The 20,111-nt window shown below is 36.0% G+C and overlaps 1 protein-coding gene across 1 annotated transcript in view; it reads left to right on the plus strand.

Annotated features, from left to right (window-relative positions):
* The window catches only part of OTOGL (otogelin like), an 85,173-nt gene that overhangs the window by 54,950 nt on the left and 10,112 nt on the right, over positions 1 to 20,111 (plus strand). The window contains exons 28-47 of the mRNA XM_054066936.1: positions 67 to 345; positions 954 to 1,071; positions 2,204 to 2,283; positions 3,118 to 3,858; positions 5,098 to 5,936; positions 6,630 to 6,807; positions 7,689 to 7,831; positions 9,056 to 9,079; positions 9,207 to 9,299; positions 9,950 to 10,139; positions 12,378 to 12,592; positions 13,641 to 13,782; positions 14,117 to 14,302; positions 14,790 to 15,002; positions 15,731 to 15,835; positions 16,146 to 16,253; positions 16,641 to 16,742; positions 17,975 to 18,079; positions 18,167 to 18,207; positions 19,180 to 19,243. Of these exons, the coding sequence (XP_053922911.1) occupies positions 67 to 345; positions 954 to 1,071; positions 2,204 to 2,283; positions 3,118 to 3,858; positions 5,098 to 5,936; positions 6,630 to 6,807; positions 7,689 to 7,831; positions 9,056 to 9,079; positions 9,207 to 9,299; positions 9,950 to 10,139; positions 12,378 to 12,592; positions 13,641 to 13,782; positions 14,117 to 14,302; positions 14,790 to 15,002; positions 15,731 to 15,835; positions 16,146 to 16,253; positions 16,641 to 16,742; positions 17,975 to 18,079; positions 18,167 to 18,207; positions 19,180 to 19,243 (3,966 nt within the window). The remainder of the gene's footprint in view (positions 1 to 66; positions 346 to 953; positions 1,072 to 2,203; positions 2,284 to 3,117; positions 3,859 to 5,097; positions 5,937 to 6,629; positions 6,808 to 7,688; positions 7,832 to 9,055; positions 9,080 to 9,206; positions 9,300 to 9,949; positions 10,140 to 12,377; positions 12,593 to 13,640; positions 13,783 to 14,116; positions 14,303 to 14,789; positions 15,003 to 15,730; positions 15,836 to 16,145; positions 16,254 to 16,640; positions 16,743 to 17,974; positions 18,080 to 18,166; positions 18,208 to 19,179; positions 19,244 to 20,111) is intronic.

Genomic DNA, 20,111 nt, shown 5'->3' on the forward strand with positions numbered 1-20,111 from the left:
TATCTCAATTTTACGTTGCTTTCTGTGAAAATCTTAATTTTTTTTTTTTTTCTCCTTCTGTGTAAGCTCTCTCTCTTGTTTCCCTTGAATCTGCTGAAAGACCAAACTACTTTCTCTATGTACATGACAATGAAACCGTTGGGTTGAAACACTGGCAGGCAAGTGCCTCCTTTAGAAGAAGAGCCACCTTCTTCCATCACCAGGGCCTCTGGATTCCGGGGCTTAGTGCCTTTGAACTGCACAGTAAAAAAGGCTTCTTCATCATTCTCACCTCATCTGCTGTTAAAGTGGCAAAGTACGATGGCTCAGAAGAATTCAAACATTTAAGTAGCTTTAGTATTGAAGGTAAATTTTGCATAATATCCAGGGATAAGTATTTTTTTTTTCTGCTTGCCTTCAGAGCACTTGTCTTTCATCAGCAATAGTATCCTATTTTTAATTACTCTTCTGTCTTTGTTTTCCACCCCACCCCCAAATGCTATTATTTTCTAATTTTTGCAGATATGATGATCACTTTATCTTTGAACTACATTATCATTGTTTTAGTCTTTCAAAAAGAATATGTGATGCCACAAAAAGGTTGCATGTTAATGTCTTGTTAGTGAGCTATAAAGATCAGTTCTTTTAAATGAACGGGATAACTGTATTGCTTCTGCAACCAACAGAACTTTCACTATGTTTAAACAATTTTTACATTTTTTACACAGAATATATTGTAAAGACGAGTAGCTGTTTGTATCATTGAACCTTCAGTGTGTTTCAGCTTGACCAAATTTAAAATACTTGAAATTGAACAAAATCTCACCTGTTTGAAAGTTCTGAAGAATTTCTTGACTTGGTTTTCATTTTTTCTTTTTTTTCTGACAATTCCAATGTACATTACAGAAAAGACTATAAATTTATCGTTTCTTGACTACATAATCAACAAATAATATCTTTTCCTTCTTTCTCAGAACTCAGTGCTTCTGTGCCATATAGAAGGATGTGTGAATGGCGATATGAATCTTGTGCTAATCCTTGTGTTAAAACATGTAGTGACCCTGAAGGAACAGCATGTAAATTTCTTCCTCTGTAAGTCAAATTAAGTTCAGTATTGCTATTGTATTGTTTTTTCCTAATATGCTTACCATATGTTTTCTGAAAATTACTGCAGCTGCAATACATATTAAATTTTACTCATCCAGATTTCAGTATCATTCTTGTGAGCAACCCTCTCAAGTCACATGCATACATTTGTAACATTTCCCACAGTATAAATTCCTGTTTACATGCAGTCTTTCAACACCAGAATAAGAGGGTTTGTACCTACCCCAGGGAATTAGCTTCTGGTAGTGTTTAAGTAGAAATCTATTAAATTAAATGAAGGCTTTTCCCTTCTACGAATTTATATTCATATCTTAAACCAGCATCCCATTATGCTGTAAATTACTGCAGCTTTCTGGTGTTTATATGACAGAGATGAAAAACTCTAGAAATAGTAGGGGTGGACTACGCCCTCTCCTGTAAGAGGAGGGAACTTTATACTAAGAGATTCCCATTAGCGTGATTTGATAGATTTGGCACTGCTGATGTTATCTTGTTACTTAGTAACAAGATTTCCTGTTTCCGCGGATCTCCCATAGCATCTATGGAGCCACAACAAACTAAAAGGAAAAATGCCTAAAAACTCAAGCTTTTTATATATGGACACACTGGTTGTTAACGTCGTGATTTTCTTATTAAAGATCCTCCCAAAATGAAAAAGTAGGAGAATATATGGACTTGTCTGCACTTTCCTGTGCTGAAAGTGCACAAGAACGAGAATGAGACTTTCTGCGGAGTCAGTCTAAATATTTTAATGTCTCAAATGAACATATCTGGCTAAAACAGCGGTCCTGTAGTGAAAGTCTTTGCCCTGTGGGAAACCTTTCTGTTTAGGGACCCGAACTTCCACCTCGTTGTGGAAGTAGAATGGACCAAAGCTATCACGTACCTCAGACTATGCAAAGAATTCATTATTAAGAGTTTAGAAACAAAATTGTGCAGCTCAATGCCTTATTGACCTTAAAATGTCTCAAAATGCTGTGTTCAACATCACCCTGGAAAGTTCTCAGAACTCTCATGGGGAAGACATTAAAATGTTTCATTTTGCCAAACTGAAGTAATTTAAAAGTAATTTATATTTCTCCTATGGTTTTAGAATTAACTATATAATATTTTAAAGGGTTGAAGGATGCTTGCCATACTGTCCCAAAAACATGATCCTTGATGAGATCACACTTAAATGTGTTTATCCAGAAGACTGTAAGTATATTTTATTATATTGGTCTAATCTTATAAATCACTCAAGAGATCCCAGGAAAGGTTTTAATCAAGTATTTATTGGGTATTTTTTTAGTTAAAAGTTTTACCAGATCTTCTTTCTGTTGAACAATGTCTCTCTGGGACATAGCCCTCATTCACAAAATACATCTTTTACATGCACACAAGGCATATCTAAAGTTGAATTCTTTTATTTTTCTAATAGTGTGTTAAATTTAACTTTTTGTGGTGTTGTTACACTCATCACAACTGTATTTGACTATATACTACTGGTATATAATATGTATATCTTAGAAAGATCCCAAATGGAAGAGATAAAGCTGTGGCACAAAGTTCAGCTTTTTCAGTTGCTGAGACACCACTAACAAATTCATTGCAATTATTTCATAACTTCTCATGTGTGAAGGTACCGCATGGATTTCTTATTTGGGGGATATGGTATTCTTCGAACAATTATATTTTAGCACTGCTTCTTATTTTATTTTAGAAGTTCTGACTTAAATGCATCATGTTTGATATTTGCCAGTACAAAGTTATCTCATATAGTATATTACCTTTCCAAGATAGAATATATTTATTCCAAATATTTTGCTATTTTGGATTTACTGATTTTTCCATGGAATTCCTTGGAATTAGAAAACTTACCGAGTCATCTGAGTTCCTCAAAGTCATCAGGCAATCTGGAACCATTGGCAAGTTATCTTCTCGCAAAATGATGCTATCATATGTTAATATTTATATGGGACTTGAATAGAGATAGATGTTGTAATTTTCTTCACCAATAAAAGACAATGAAGCATGCATTTTCCCTTTTAGGCATACCTGTGACACCTACAGAATCAGCAATTGGAAAAAAACCTTCACTGTTAATCTCTCACATGGGTGCTGCTATGGACAAATTTCCTCAGACACCTCCTTTATTTGTCACTTTGGGGACGGAGTCAACTCATACTGGTGGGACAGACAAAGTAACCATGAAGGCAAACACAACGTTAAGGGGAATGAATGCATCTGCACAGTCCCCTACAGACTTATATTCATTGGAAGCATCTAACGCAGCCACCTATTCAACGTTTTCATTACCAAGTACAGTGGAGCCTCCTGATGCACTTCACAGCACATCCAGCCCTACTGTCCTTTCCAAACTCATCTCTTCAACAGATCTTCCAGCTGCTCTTCAAGCCTCAGCAGTCACATCACGTACTCTCAGTTCTACTGCATCTATAACTTTACCCATTACAATAGCAACTCCAACAGCCCTGCTCAGTGCAAGTCCTAGTCCAACACGTTCTGCATTATTAACACCCATTTCTGTAGTGGTAGTTCCATTTCCACTTGAAACATCAACCACTCAGCTAGGAACTCTTTCTCCTACTTCAGCTTTAACAACTTTAACCTCCAAGCCATCTTTTGTCACTTCTGAGCTGCCTGCAGGGATTGGGAAGAGTAGGAATCCTTCAGTAAGTCATTCTAAGGGAGCAGCAGTATTCTCTGAAGTGTCTTTGTCTTCTTTGCTGGCTGGCAGAGCAACTTTCACAAGACCTGTATTTTTCCTAGGTTCGTGGTTGACACTAAGTACATCTACTTCTCCTATATCTACTTTGTCTGCTAGAACTAGATCTGGCATTGGTCAAACTACAGTTCACCCAACACCCATTTCTGCACTGACTTCAACTCGTTCTCAAAATCCTATGACTACAAGATTTGCTGATTTTGAGACAAGTTTTCCTCAATTAATCACAGTTTCATATTTTGAAACAGCAAACCCCTTGTCTAAAACTTCTCTAATATCATCAAATGCAAGTTCTTCACCTAGTATTTCTCCAAAGCCATTTCTCCAAAGCCATTTATCTTCAGTGGAAATTTCAGTTACTGCTCCCAAGCAGACATCTCCACTAGTAAAAGGCAGTATTCCTGCTGCTCTGCCCATAATGACTGTCTCTTCATCTCAAGTTGGTTCTCAAATTCCTATAAACACTTATTCAAGTCCTTCTGTAACACGCACACTATCTACACCAGTGAGATCACTGATTACCTCCCTGAAGCCCAAAGCTATGGCAGATAATACTGTTGCCTCCAAAAGTCTCTATAAAGTACCTTCTGCTGCTTCTGCTCCTCTAGTCAACCCAACAATCTCAGACAGGTCTATAGCAAGTAAAGTCTCAAGAGGAAATAAATTCATAATGCACACTGATTCCTTTTCAGTTTCATCCATTTCTAAAAAGCCAAAGGAATCCATTATGTCTACAATCTTCCCTTTTAGCACATTGCTATTACCTCTAAATGCTACACTAATTACCACTTCAGAAATTACAGAGTACCCAAGCAGTTCACATACAGAATTGAAAACTGACCCTGTGGCACTAAGTTCAGGCACTTTCATTCCCAAAGATCCTTCTCTTACAAGGTCATCACCCTTATTTACAATCTCGTTATCAGCATCGGTACCACCTTATACGTCTTGTACTACAAGTTCTTCATTGATTCCCACAGCCAGTAGGACATCATCATTAACACGAAATATAACTGCCACCCAAACATCAGTTTCATCTATAGATGCACATGGAACCTCAAAAAGTCCAGTTATAGACTTCACAACTTCTTCTGTAGATTTTTCTACCTTCACTTTAAACTTAAGCCCTTCTACCAACCTTTCAGCAGCATTAAAAACATCCACTGTAATGCTCTCTTTACTAATGCATACAATTCCTGAAGCCACTTTAGAAAGCCAGTCCAATAGGGTCTTTATGTCTTCACTACCTTCTAAGACCACTCATATCTCTACTGTTTCTCTAGGAAAACAGAGTTCTTCAGTAAGTTCTTCAGAAGAAGATGGAACAGTATCAGCCATATCAGCTGGACTCATCACTCAATCTACTACACCAATGATCATGAACACAAGAGTGAATGCTACATCCTTAAAAGCACCTTATATTTTTGCCAAAATACCACCTAGCTCTTCAGGAAGTTCATTAATTGCTTCTGACACTACTGTAGCCTCTAGGATTACTACAGAAACCACTGATTCTTCTGTTGCCGATCTGGAGTTTTATACAGCTGCAGCTTCAGTTCCTAACACCACAGAAACACCCACACATGTGTCGCTCAAATCTTTATTTACATCTGCAGTAACTCAAGCTTCACAGAGCACTAAAGAAACTCCGAAAATTATAATCATGAAAACAAGTGGTACTACGAGTCCATTATCACAGACAAAGAGTACCACATTTACAGCTTCAGAAGTTAAACATGCAACCTTATTTGAAAGGACTGTGGATATTTTAGAAAGCACTCAGCCTTCACATGAACAAAGAAACATTACCAAGACCAAGTCAACCACAGTAAAAAATCTCTCTCTTTCTGGAGTCCCGCATGTAACAACATCAGATTGGTCCAAAGTCCCAGTGCAGAAAACAATTAAACCTTATTTCAATTTAACAGAACCCACAGAGCTGCAGACCAGAAATCTAACCAATTTATCCCATTCTAGTGGTGGAATGGCTCTGCCTTCCTCTTCAGAGCCTGTGGAAACACAAACTTCTCTAGCAAGTACAGAAACGATGACAGCTATGGCTGACAAGGCTTTCTTTGGTACAATGACTTATACACTGATGTCTACAGCTTCCGAATGTGTGGTATGGTCAGTTTTACTTGCCCCTGTGTGTTAAAATATCCATTGCTTTTCAGTCCATTCTGTTATGCTATGTATGTAAATAATAGAGATTTTAAACATCTTATTATTTTTATTTTATTTCTATATTTAAAAATATTTATTTATTCTTAGAGGATTGTTGTATCACTGCTTTTACACTCCCCTGGCATTTTCTGCTGCTTGAATGGATTGGTCTGTGAAAAAAAGACTTTTAAAATTATATGCCAGTTCCAGATAGGAAAATATGTTTCTGAATTGCAGAAAAAGCCACAATCCATGCATATTTTTTTTATTTCTGGATAACATCACCCTGCCTTTCTTTCTTTTCCCTTTGTTTCTTTGTCATATGGTTTAAAATGTTGGAAATGCGTAATTTGGTATTTCTTAAAATGCTTCAGATTATTACTGAATATAACACGTAGCCTTAAATACATAGTGCTTTACATAGAGTATTCCTCCAAAGCTAGATGGAACAGGAATGGTGTGGGCAAATCGATGTGCATCACTGTCATCGGTTACAACCACATAAAATCAATTAATTCAAAAAATAACTGATAAGAGGTCACATTGATATGCTGATTCTGTCTCGGGGAGGGTGATGAACAAGTGATCACTTGGACTTCATAAATGCAATGAACGTAAAGTTGGTTCTGGTTGTCTTTTTCTTACATCACAGCCAAAATACCTTGAACCTGTTGACAAATGTAGCCAGTATGTATGTGTTAATACGGGTTGGATGTTATACAACCTTTCAAGGAACTGCCCTAAGGATGTGCAGAAGCCAGATTGTGGTTTTCGAGGAATGCCAGTTCAAGTGAACACTGACAGTTGTTGCCCAGAATGGGAATGTCCCTGTAAGTCACTGTTTTATTTTTAAATACAACACAGAGCCTTGATCTGTAAATTTCAAGAAATAAATTAAGGATTTATTACAGCGGGGATATGAGGTTGAATACTGGAATGAATTTAAAAGAGTTGTTCATCAGCAAAACAGAATGAAATACAGGGAATGTTTTCGTATTTTGAATTAACATTCAAGAGAGTAAAAATATTTTGTTTTGAATGAAAACATTGAAATGAAATCTGCAATATGAACATCAACATCTTCCAGCTGAGACTATTCAGAATTTCTGTCAGTAGAAATGCTGGGATTTTAACATTCTGTGAAGAAAAAAATGTAATACTGACATTTTCTGAAAGACAGAACCCCCAAATTCCAGTTAACTCTGAAGTTTTTACTCATATGTAGAAGTTGCAGAAACTGGCAGATGACTGTCTTCCAAGGGTTCAAAAAGGCCAAATAAAAGTCATATTAAAAGCCTTGCACCATTACTGAAACCAATATTGCGCTTTTACATATTTGTCTCCAGACAGGACAGAAAAGTCTCCTGTTATCAGTGTCTCAAAAATATGTATATTTTAATGCATATATTTTATCAGGTAATGTACAGATTTATTGGCCTTGCCTGTAAAACATTGACTTCAGTGAAAATTATCACCAGTTAAAATTTCATCACCTACCCTGGACACACAGCTGTAGGTTAAGATATTTTCACTGAGTCACATAAGATACTCCCTTCTGCTTATGGCTCAGTATGCTACCTGCAGAACATGATCATCAATATGTTTACGGATATATGTCATATGAAAGCAAATATTGATAAAAAGGAAAGGTTTTAGAAATGCCTTGTATTTGGTTTTGTAGTAACCTCATTAAATGACATTTCTTTTTTAGGTCAATGCTCGGTACTGTCTGAACTGAGTGTTATTACATTCGATGGAAATAACATAGCCCTCTGTAATATGGCTTCCTACATTTTAGTCAAGTTACCAGGAGAAAATATTGTTGCTCACATTGAGAAATGTCCTGCTAATCAGGTAATATTCTTGCATTTCCACAATAATTTTAATAGTTTCTGTTATAGGAATGAAATTCTGAAAAAATACAGCTTTCAGATAAAAAACATACCAGTTGAAAAATGGAGTTATTTAGTTTTCAAGGAGCATGCTTCATCACTTTGTCTAAATAAACAAATTTTATTTCAGGTTAAATAGTAATTGCTGTATTATATTACAAGCAATATCAAATGTAGGCTCCTTTTAAACTGTTGGGGGTCACATAACTTCTGAGTAACTTCAGACTCTCCACCCACAAATATTCTTGGGGCCCTGAATTCATGCTTTACAATACGTTAAATTACTGAATAATCGCAAAAATCTTCTGTAGTTATTTTAGGAAGATCTTAATGAGTTTGGGATTAGGGTGATGAGTTGTTCTTTGTAGTTGTATAACTCTGCATTATCGACAGAGGGGATCCAGCCACTCTATTTTTAGACTGCGAGTTTAAGTCAGGTCAGTGTCATTCTTACAGTCTGTACATACATTTCCTTTGTATTGTTCACAGTCCTAAATTATGCAGTCCTTGAAGAACTGGCTTCTATTTCCATCTTTGGTTTGTGGATAAACAAGTTCCTGATGAGGAGCTTCATCAAGTTTCTTTCCTTCCCATCCCTATTTGGTCTCTTATCTACTCTCACTGGGCAATTGTACACTTGATCTTTAAGTCCCAATAGTCACACTGTTTTAAAGGTTTACTTTTAAATTGTTCTCTTTGCTGTTTCTTGGGTGCAGTTTAAAGCAAAACAGAGCTTACGTAGGCAGATGAATTTTAGAAGCCTGTAGGTGTAGTTCTTTAAGAGATATGCAATCTTGTGCAGAAAGATGCCTTGGTAAAATAGCAGTTTTATCAAAGTTAGAGCTGGGGATTTTATTGGCATGAACGTTGTATTTCTATGTATTTTTAACTGAGCTTGTTCATGTTGTGTTATCTTTTCCGTATTATTTTACATATAAACCTCTTTGTTTTAAAACTTTAGGAAGTAAATCAAGTTTCTAAAAATAGGGCATAGAAAGGTGTACTATATTTGCTGCAAAATGTGTATTTTTTTATTTATACGGGAAATATTAAAATAGTTTGATTACAAAGTTGACTGTAGAATAACTTCAAACACAAAGAAAATGGTCATCTTATTTTTGCCAAATAAGAATGTTGCTGACTATCATTATCATTCCACTTCTAATGTTTTTTTAATGTTTTTCAGAGTGCAAATTCAATAAGAAAACCAGTGAGTACTTTTTTCTTTCACTAATTATAATATTAATTAATATTATAGATATTGAAAAAAATCCTATAAAACTGGTAGAGAATTAGAAAAACAATAGTAATTAAACTTGTTTGTCACTTCTTTCAAGGTTCCCCCTGCAAGCACTTCAGGGCTCTGTTTTAAGAAATTAAATGTAACTACACACACATATAAATTACTTATCGATCGTTTAGCAAGAAAAGTAAGTATATATCATCAATGTATAGTATGTGTAGACTTAAAAGATAGCTAGAGAGCTATTCTGTTGTAGAATGCAATAGATCAGAATTTAATTAATGTACTACAGGATTAGGATTACTTTTGCAGATCAGGTTTCCAGTAATTCTTGGTAGGCTAGAAGCAAGAAGTATACAATTCTGATACCATGCTTCACTTACATGTCATTAACACAAAATGACATTTTGAAGTTCTTTTGTGATTTTAAAGAGGTTGCAAAAGGCGTTTATACTTGCGACTGTGTTTCCAGATAACCTAGAACTGAACAGAAATGTACTAAGGTCAGTTCAGAACAGATAACTTTGAGTAATTGAGATGAGGGGTTTTTTTGATGTTTTGCTTTATTTATTTTTAATATACAACATGTGATAGATGAGATTTATTGCTTCCTTATTTAGAAAAAAATTCAATATCATTGTATTTTATTATGTGTACTTCATCTTCAGTTATAGGCACTGACAGAAAGCTCTGTGATTTAAACACTGTGACTGTGCATGGCAGAAAAATATCTTTTGCCATATCTTTTTTCTGCATGGCAGAAAAATATCTTTTGCAAAGACGTTTAAAATCATCACAGTCTGTTTCTATCCCTAAAGTGTATTTGGTTCATTTTAGGTAATAGTGGATTCTGTAATTCAATCATTACCATTTTCTAAAGAAGGACTGAATATTCAGGATACTGGTGCAATGTATGTCATTAGTACTCCAGCTGGTATTAGCATCAAGTGGGCTCACGTTACAGGCATCATAGATATACAGTATGGACCATACTCTAACACATCGATGAAGACAGAAGGACTCTGTGGTGAGGCAATGGTGACAATTTTTTTCTCATTTAATAATGTCCCATTTAAAATTTACATCTCTTTTTTGTGTCTGTGACCTTCTGTCCTTATAAGGCAAGCTTGTGCAATTCTATTAATTAATAATAACAAAAAATTCTGTTTCAAAGCACTGCTTGCTAATAAAGTAGTTTTCAGAGCAGGTAATGATCAGTACATTGTATCAAATTAACTTTTAAAAAATGTACTCATCTCTGCCTGTGTTTAAGAATACTGCCAAAGTCAAGTGAAGAAAAGGGGAAAATTTTCACTAGAGACGTGGCTACTGAACTTCAGGTAGTGACAATATATTTAAGTAATCATGGGAGAAAAGAACTATCAAATAATAGCAGTGGCAGCTTATTGTCATGCAAACGCTGATAAAAGGTGTACCTTGGGAAGGATTCAAGTTCCCTCAGGATGGTAAATCCAAATTCAGACCTCTTAAGGCAGGATTTAGGGTCCAAAACTGTGCTGAGTTGTCTCAGACTTAAATTGCAATGACAGCAAATTTAGCATATTTCTGGCTTCCCTGATTCTAACCGATTATTATGCCAGTATGACTTATATGGAAAGATGTAAGCAGGTATTTGAGAGTTATTTGAATTCTATGATAAATTTTCATTTTCTGGTGCACTGTAATTTTACAGATTCTACCCAATATTGAACAGGAAAATGAACTTTTATAATATTTTAAACTGCTTTTAGTTATAAAGCAAAAAATACGATTTAAACATACACATGAACAAATTAAGCATATATAATCAATTGCTATATTTTGATTGAACATAAGGACAGTTTTCCTACATTTAGTGAGAGGAGGCAAATGCTGGCCCTGGCAGTTACTGCATCTCTTCCCATTATCATGCCATCTTCTCTATGCATACTGAAAAATATTCAGATGAGATGGGGTGAAATGTAGGAAGGATTATATTATAGAATAGTTAATCTTTGTGCCATGAAAAGACACAAAGGGGAAGACTGCGCCGACAAATCCAACCTCTGCTGCAAAGTGTTGCTCTACATGATATTTTGCTGTAAAGTCTGCTTTAGTGCTTCTTTCCTATTCTTTACCATTTATTCCTGTCTGTGATTCTCCTATCCTTTCCCTCTCATACAAAGAAAAATAAAATAAAAAAAAATGTGGGACTACGGGGTAAATTGGCTTTATTTTTAAAGCCATATTGATTCTGCAATTCTGTAGTATGTCGCTATACATTCTAACACCAGCACAGTTTTTGGGATGGCATTCTGACAGAAGCAAGAAGCAGGAGTGTTAAGAATACTGGAAAGCACTGCTTCTGTTAAATGCTTCTTATCATGCAAATACCATCTTCTGTATTTCTCCATGCTGTCTGGGAGAATAACAGAGCCTGTCACACCAGGCTAACCCAGTTCTATCAAAGGACCCTGGAGAGTATCAGGACGCGAGGCTGGAAGTGCAAAGGCAAGAACTTAGGCTGTGGTCAGCAATCCAGTAGCAAAGTAAAAGAAGGATGTAGGAGCTTTGGCTGATCAGTCCCTGGGATGTAAAGCACTGTTCTGAAGTTTCAAATTCTGGCATTAACAACTTGTTATGTGCTTATAGGGAATACATGTTCTCGTTGATGAATTAACTGAATGCATACAATAATGGGTTCAGGTAGCCATTTGATTTCATGAGAGTTTGGAGGGGTTTTTTTTTCAGTGAATTTGTATAAATAATTTTAAGTAAGAAGAATATTTTCCCTAGAGAAAGCAATTTGATCATCACAAGATTCCTTTCATAACTTCTTGCATTTAGAATGTTCAATTAAGTTTCAATACAGTATTAAATCATAAGTGATGTGCAGTTAATTTGAAAGCCATCAACATTTACTCCAGTGGAGTTCATTGTAATTCGGTAGTTTGACACTAGAATCTGGTGCCATGTCAGTGCATTTGCCACACCCAACATCACACTTTGCAGTTTTTCTCCAAAGTTAATTCATTGCTGGGAAAAGTATCATCACTTGTACTGTATATATCTGCTTGTTTTGCTAAGCGATAGACCTGACAAGTAAAATTGCAGGTATAAAATTTGGAACTACAGTGGATATATAACTGCTTTCATTTCTAAATTCAGATGACTAAGTCTCACAGTTAAGCAAGGTTAATCTTACCTTATAAAGTGCATTTTTCTTTGCCAAAGGAAGTAATATGGCATGTTTGTTTGTGCTTTGACTACGATGCTCTGTCTCCAGGGGTGTGTAATGGAGATCCTACTGATGACCTCAAAATGCAAAACAGAACCATAATTAAAAATTTGGAGGAAATTGAAGTGTTCATTAAGAGCTGGGAAATTGAGAAATCACTTGATGTAACAACTAGGAGGCCTGTAAGGAACTGTACTGAAAATAACTGCTCATACTGTATGGAACTATTAAACAGAAGCACTTTCACCCCTTGTCACAAGAAAGTGAGTACAAAGATCAGTGAAATTACAGGTGCAAATTAAATAAAAATGTATAATTAATAAAAGAGTGAGAAAGATATGCAGATTATTAAAGTTTTGCTTATTTTCATGAGTTGACAACTGGACAATTTGGTAGATTTTTTTACAGAAATCATTATAATCTGTTTCTGGACACCATACTTTCTAATGTGTAGTGCAGCACATCTGCTTTTCATGACTGTTTTAACACATGCAATTTAAAAATAATTAAAAGGAATTTGAATAGTCATAATTTCTACTTCATATATGTTTCTAGGAGAACTTTCATAGCCTCAGATACAATGCAATTCCATCTTTTCTGGTTTACAGCAACACCTGCCATAGCATGAAAACTGCCAAGCATTTAGTTAATATATTATAAAAGTTGTTTTCTTTCATGTACACAATGATGGCAGAGCAGAGTGGATAAAGTGCATTGTGTGCTTCACGGGCAAGAAGCAAGTGGACAAAGACAGGTAACAGAGTCAGCAGTGTAGCAATAGTGAGCCATGGCTTGAAGATTTGCCAAAACCACAGGAAGAGCTGGGCTGCAGCACAGCAGTGAACAGGGAGAATGAAACAAAATCTGACTTTTTCCACCTTGCTATAAGCTTATGCAAAAAAACCCAACAGAAATAAGATAGATTGCACCACTTGCATTTAGACCCAGTAATATAGGCTATACTGGGTCCTATGGACACAGAAACAGAGTATTCAGTAATAATTCATTTGCAGCAGGAATTTATGGAAAGTATAGCAGCAATGTTTAGCTGTGATTGTTGACTTCTAGCTGACAGGGCTACACTGCAAAAGTTCTTTTAAGTTGTGTGACAAACTCATTAGAACTATGTTCTGTGCCTACTGATGAGCATAAAAAATTCTGGCAGTTTCAGTTTTGCAGAAGTAGTGTTCTGAAAAATATCACTGCTTGTGATTTTTCCCTTGTAGCTGTATTATTTCTTGTAATTATTGATTTATTTTAGTTACAGAAAGCTCTTCTACTTGTTAATTCGCAATTACAATATGTTCCTAGGTTTCACCACAGGAGTTTTGTGAGAAGATGTGGATAAACAGTACTTATTTTTGGAATTATGAGTGTGATGCACTTTCTGCATATGTGGCTTTATGCAACAAGCACAACATCTGCATTAAATGGAGGACACCTAATTACTGTTGTAAGCCATGTTCTATACCCCAATCTGGCTTTATATTGCTGCAATGTTTAGTGATGACTTAAAAGTATATTTCTTTCTATTGTTATTGTAAGTACCCTGTCATTCTATCACAGCATTAGTAAATCAGGGTAGACGTTCTCAAGATGTATTATTTTAGTCTAAATGTCATGAGTCAGTTTTAATATTGATTGAATTAGTTGCTTACTTGAATTACTGCTAAAAATATAAATGCATGCACTCTGTGATACACTCAGTTGTTCTCACTACTTGTTTATCCAATTAAATGCTGAAAGAATAACAGCAGCACTCGATATCCTATTTTTATGACTTGCAGCACTGAGTTGTCCTGAGGGCAAGGAATACCAGCCTTGTGTGCAACCCTGTGAAGCCAAGACATGCTTGAATAAATGGTTCTATGAAGATTCTCCCTGTTCTTATTTAAGGGAAGACTGTGTTTGTAAAAACGGCACTATTCTGCATAGAACAGACACTGATCTTTGTATACCAGAAGAAAAATGCAGTAAGTGCAGCAGGACAGAGTGGTTTCACGGATACGCTAGTATTAACCGCAGCTCGGTGCAAGCAATGTTTAAATTCTGTGTCCATCCTCAGTAAGTGTGAATCTGGTACAGCTCCCTTCAACAGAGGCTAGTTTTATCCTCAAGCTACAGCAGTTTGTGCTTTTAGTTCACTTGAATTCAAGACCCAGTGATGAGGTACTTCTCCTGGGAAAAAAAAGATGGTCATTCTTCCGTAGCTCTCTTTCCTGGAATTCTTAAGAAGGAACTGTATGGGCAGGTTCTTTACCTTGCACACAGTATTTATTTTCACCCATGGCAAAGCAATGGGTCATTTGGGGTTTTTGAGGTCATTATCTTTTCTTGGATTCCTTGATCATAATGCTCCATAAGGTTCTTATTTTATGCAATAATTTTATGCAATTCACAGTTGCTTGCAGGATATCTGCACTCTTTGCTGGTTGAAGGATATAATGTTTTTTCTCTCAGCGTGTACAGATAACAAAGGACAACCTCGCTCTGCTGGGGAGATCTGGAATGGATCCACGAAAGGCTGCTGTATGTACAACTGTTCAGAAAATGGAAGCATTGTCACTGTAGAACCTGAATGCGATGAGGATCCACCATTAATCTGTGAAAGAGAAGGGGAAGTTATTGTCCATGTCATTGAAGAGAGAGCTTGCTGTCCAAAGAAAGTTTGTGGTATGTACTACACTTGTTTTCAGTAACAGAAGTGTAAGGTAAGTGCTTGACATGCAGATGACAATCTTTAGACAGGGTTCAAGGTAACACTTTTCAGAAGTGATTTTGTGCCTGGTTGAGCCAAGAAAGCAGGTTTCTTTTCTTTCTAAGGCCATCTCACTCTTTTCTTAGAAGTCCACTAGTAAAATAAATCTTCTGTTAAAAATGGATTTTTAAGCTCTTGGGTGGAATTTCAAAAAAATTGAGAAATCCTCGATGACAGAAGTAGCTTGGTAATTGGGACAGTCATCACAGCCTGTTTGCTTCTCTTCTTAGTGCTTTGGTGTCACAAGGAGTGTCCTCTGACCTACTGCTTTTTCCCAGAAGCGGCATTCTGTGAGCAGATCACTGAATACTAACATTCTGTCTAGCCATGGTTATTAGAAAAAGGAATATGCTTATTATTTAGGGAATATTTTTACTGGGACATTTAAGCTGGCTTCATGTGTAGGAAGCAGAGCAAGTGAATACCTGCTTTAAGAGAGATATAACGTGCCATGTGAATGGAGTTACATCAGCCTTTGTCTGAGCTTGGAGGCCTACATGATAGTATGGTGTGCACTTTAACATGACTTTGGCTGCTCTTAGCTTGTGGATCTCTATACTAGATGGTATAAATATGTTGAGCTATAGGACTTGCACATGTATCTCTTCAAATACGTCAAATTTGATTGTTTTTTATCCCACAGAATGTAACATGTCATTGTGTGACACCATTACTCCAATATGCAAAGCCAATGAAAAATTAGTGGTAGGCTACCACCCCCTGTCCTGCTGTCCACAGTACCGATGTGGTAAGGGAAATACAAAACCACAGTTACTGAGACATCTTCCACGCTTGTATTATGTGTTGTAAGAAAATTTGCTTTACGCTTTGTTTTGATTGTTAACATAATGGGTTATTATAAACAGCAGCAGAAAATTATGGGTTTTTTTTCACACTCTCCGATGCTGTTTTGTGCTTGTGTTTCGTGTCACTCTTGATTTACAATGTGATTTGGAGTATTTTGTTCTAATAAGTAGATGAAGAATACCTTGCCTTTTATTGTTTTTGTATTGTTGCTATGACTCTTTTAAAAATACTGTTTATTTCACATCCTACAGAATGTGACCCTTCAGTTTGTTTCAATGCTACCGAGCTGGACTGCAGAGAAGATCAATTTATTGTTGAAGCAAAACAAGAAGATCCTTGTTGTTTCTCTTACCTCTGTGGTAAGAAGCCTCTAACATTTTGATGGATGACTAAGGAATAGTTATGTATTTACAAAAACTGTCTATAGTTTCAAACCTAGTTAATTAGGCCAAGAATTCTTACAGAGGTCAGTGGGACTTCACCCAGGTTAGACTGACTGGAGCATGAATTATTCTTGTGTTTGAGGATGTTTTATTTCCAACATAACTTTGAACTTCATACTTGAACTTGGTTATGGTTTTATATTTGAATGTCAATCCATAAAAACTCCTTTATCCAAGTAACAAACATGATATGACTTGTTATATTGTCCATTAAATAGAATTCACATGTGCTAACTTTTTAGTATTTAAAACTTTGTAAATGTCTGGTTGTTCTTTTGTTTTTTGTTTTTGTTTGTTTTTTAGTTTGTGAATCCTGTATTGAGCCTGTTCCCTTGTGTAATGAAGGGGAAATTCTCACTGTAGACCTTAATACTATACAATACTGTTGTCCTCATTACTACTGCGGTGAGTGTAACTATTGTCAGTTCAATATGTGATAAAATTTAGTAAAAATGAGAGACTGTATGTGTTTGATTGTTTTTATTCAGCAGTTATGGTGGGCTTCAGATAGAGATTAAGAGATCTAAATGGGGGTGTCTGCATTTGAAGTAGGTTCAAAGTCCTTGATAGACTCAGTGATGTTCTAACCAATCCAGTCAATGGAGTCTGGAGAGATTATTTATTTCACCGGACAGCAAATACCTACTTTCAGGGTGATTTAAATACCAACATATTAATTCGGAACTGAATCCCGTCCTTGGAGTATGTCACTGTTCATATATTAAAACACCTGTAATAAAACAGCTTCCATGTCGTTGTTCCTCTGTTATACCATTCATTAGTGTTTCAGCAGTTTCTTTACATTTTTAGCTTTTAGGGGAAGGAATAGGCCAAGCGTTTCAAATTCTACTGGGTTGAACACTAGTGAAACAATGAGCAGCCAGAAGAAAAACATTTGCCTCGTAAAACATAGAAATTGTGCTTTATGTTCTTAAGTAATGCCTACAAGCGTAACTGCTTAATTTTGATTAACTCTCATCCTATTGCAGTCTTTGGGTGACTACAATTAATTAAATTGTCTTCCAGTAAGTTTGGAACTTAATAGTTTTTACTTCACGTGGTTCCACATTTGGGTCCTTTCCTTTTCCTAGCACTTGCACTCAGATGAAAGTTTCTGTAAAGCTGTTTGGCACTTTTTTTAGCAAATTCTGGCAGGTAGGAAGTTAGATCTTAGTATGTGGTCTTCTTTCAGAGTCCCACCAAATAAGCCGCCTCTGAAAACACAGGCAGGTATTTTCTTATTTGAGTCATCTCAGGAAGGCAGTTGCTCCCTGTTATCTTACAGAAATGTGCTTTACAGCACATTTGTAGCCGAGAGAAAAAAAAAGCCAAACATGTTTTCCAAAAGCTGTGATTTCAGTTGTCTTAGGTACTGGTTATCAGCTTGAGTGATTCTGAAGTAGGAAAAATATTGAATGATTCCTGTGTGATGTTTAAATTTAAAGATGTTCTAAGGCAACCAGAAGTACTTTTGAAGATCTTTATTTTTCAGTTCCGAATATAATTCAGATGCTTAAGAAACACAATAAAATTAAAAAAAATATTATTTTAAAAATGGCTTATCAAGAGAAGTATAAGATGGAAAATTCAAAGGAAATTTGAATGAATTCTCATACCCCTCTTTCCCTCCCATTTAGTTTGTGATGAAAATCTTTGTTCTGAGCCTCCTATGAACTGCACAGATGACACAACACTTGTGAAGGAAAAAATACCTGGGCAGTGTTGTCCAGAATGGCACTGTGGTAATTGCTTTAATCCTTAGTCATTGCTGTTAACAAAGGCCAAAAATTAGCTAACTGACTAATAACGTTTTCTTGTTCTCTTCTCAGAATGTAGCTGTGAAAACACTACTGTTCCCATCTGTAAATTGGTAAGCATTGTCCTTTAGATATTTTTATTAACGTGTTCAACCCTCTTACTCTTCCCTTTCCACCCCTTGTGTGAATTAGCTGTAAAAGATGATGAGGCTGAATAGGGACAGGCTGAGTCTGCCTCCTGGTCCCCAACTCAAGCATGCAACTCCATCAAGTGTCTGCACAGTATCAGCTATTCCTTAGGGAAATTTCACTTTTTATATTATAAGTTGTATTATAAGTTGTCAAAAAAAAAGAAAAGCAATTGACTCAAAACAATATGCAGGGAAGGTTTTCCATATGAATAATTCACGAATGTTTTTGAATAAATAATGAGAAATGAGCTTTATGACCATATCTATCTTCTGGAGAAATGTGTTATTGAGTTAGTCATCTATGCTTTTAATTAAAATGATTTAACATCATTGAATTTAGCTGATATGAGAAGTCATATATATCTTGCTCCTCATTTACTTACTGATTATAGGGATTGTGATCTGGAAAATAATTATGAGTGAATGTAAAAAGTCCCATTACTAACATAGTGACAAGGATATTTTGCCTATCAAATGTCCATAGCTTGAACTTCTCTTCCCCTCACATGAAGACTGGAAAATGTAAAGTCTAAGGAGGACTTGCAAATTTGAATAGCTTTCACCTATCTTTTGGGAGAAAATTAATAGGAAACAGTTTTTTCCTATTAAGTTTATTATTGAAATAACTTTGTATGTCAGGAAAAATTGCTGTTTAGTAACTCTGCTATTTACATGCATTCCAATTAAGTGCTTTGCTCCTGTTTAAAGAAATAAATGCATTGAATAACTCCGAATGTGCTACTGTTTCTTGAGTACATAAACAGCTTTCTCTTCTATGAAAGGAGGGGTAGATGTGACTAAAATAATATTTTACAGTTTTAGAGAAAAATGTCTGATTAGCACTACAATTAATGGTGCACAACATAGCAAACTCTTCTATCTTTTTATACTCAGGGAGAAGTTAAAAAAATAGACAGTAGCGTCTCCAGTGCTTGTGGCTGTACTCACTATATTTGTGGTAAGTTTTTCATATTCCTGGCTGTTTTGTTTTCAGTTTTTAGTAAGAATACTATGAAAAGAAAGCAGAAATAGGACCATAATAACTTTCTCAAATATAAACACTCTTTTATCTTGACTTTCATGGGTGTCTACCTAGTTATGCAATTATGCTTTCTTTTCTGAGTAGAATGCTTTGTCTGCTAACTCATCGATTTTGTGTCTGTTCTGGTGGGGTGTAGAAGAGTTATAAAAATACTCATGCTTTCAGAGTCAGGTACTGCCTCGCTGGGGAGAGGCAGGTCATGAACCATAGCTGAGTATGAGTGGTGTGACTGCTCGTAGTCCAATGTCGAGCACAAGTAACACATGTCACACCAGAGCAACAGACCTGTCCAGACAGCATAAGGGTAGGTATCCAGTCAAACCCCTCTGGGATGGACAAGCGATGACCCAGATAAATTCCAAACCAGACCTCTGCTCCCTTCCCTCACTCAGCTACCCCGTGTAGACTAGATTTCAGCTGCACTGTGTATGGGGGTGCTTCAGATGTGCTGCAATCCTGACCTCATCCCAGGCTAGAGTGCCTCCAGGAGCAAAGCACACTTACAGCACAGCTTGAGCACATAACCATCACACAGGTAATTGCAGACATACTAGTTTAATTGACATTAAACATTCTGTGATGCGCAGAATAATTCATATAGTGTACTTAGCCCAATGTTAAATACTAGAACTCTTTAAAACGCAACCATGAGGGTTTGTTTTTTATTTGCATAGTTGGAACACTATCAATTTTAGTTAATAATAACTGGCAAAAGGCAGTTTTCATAGCATTTCATAGCATTTTCTTAAGTTGAATTATACCTCCTACTTCCTTTGCTTGGTAA

The sequence above is a fragment of the Cuculus canorus genome, chromosome 1 (genome assembly GCF_017976375.1).
Source record: "Cuculus canorus isolate bCucCan1 chromosome 1, bCucCan1.pri, whole genome shotgun sequence".
Taxonomy (NCBI): domain Eukaryota; kingdom Metazoa; phylum Chordata; class Aves; order Cuculiformes; family Cuculidae; genus Cuculus; species Cuculus canorus.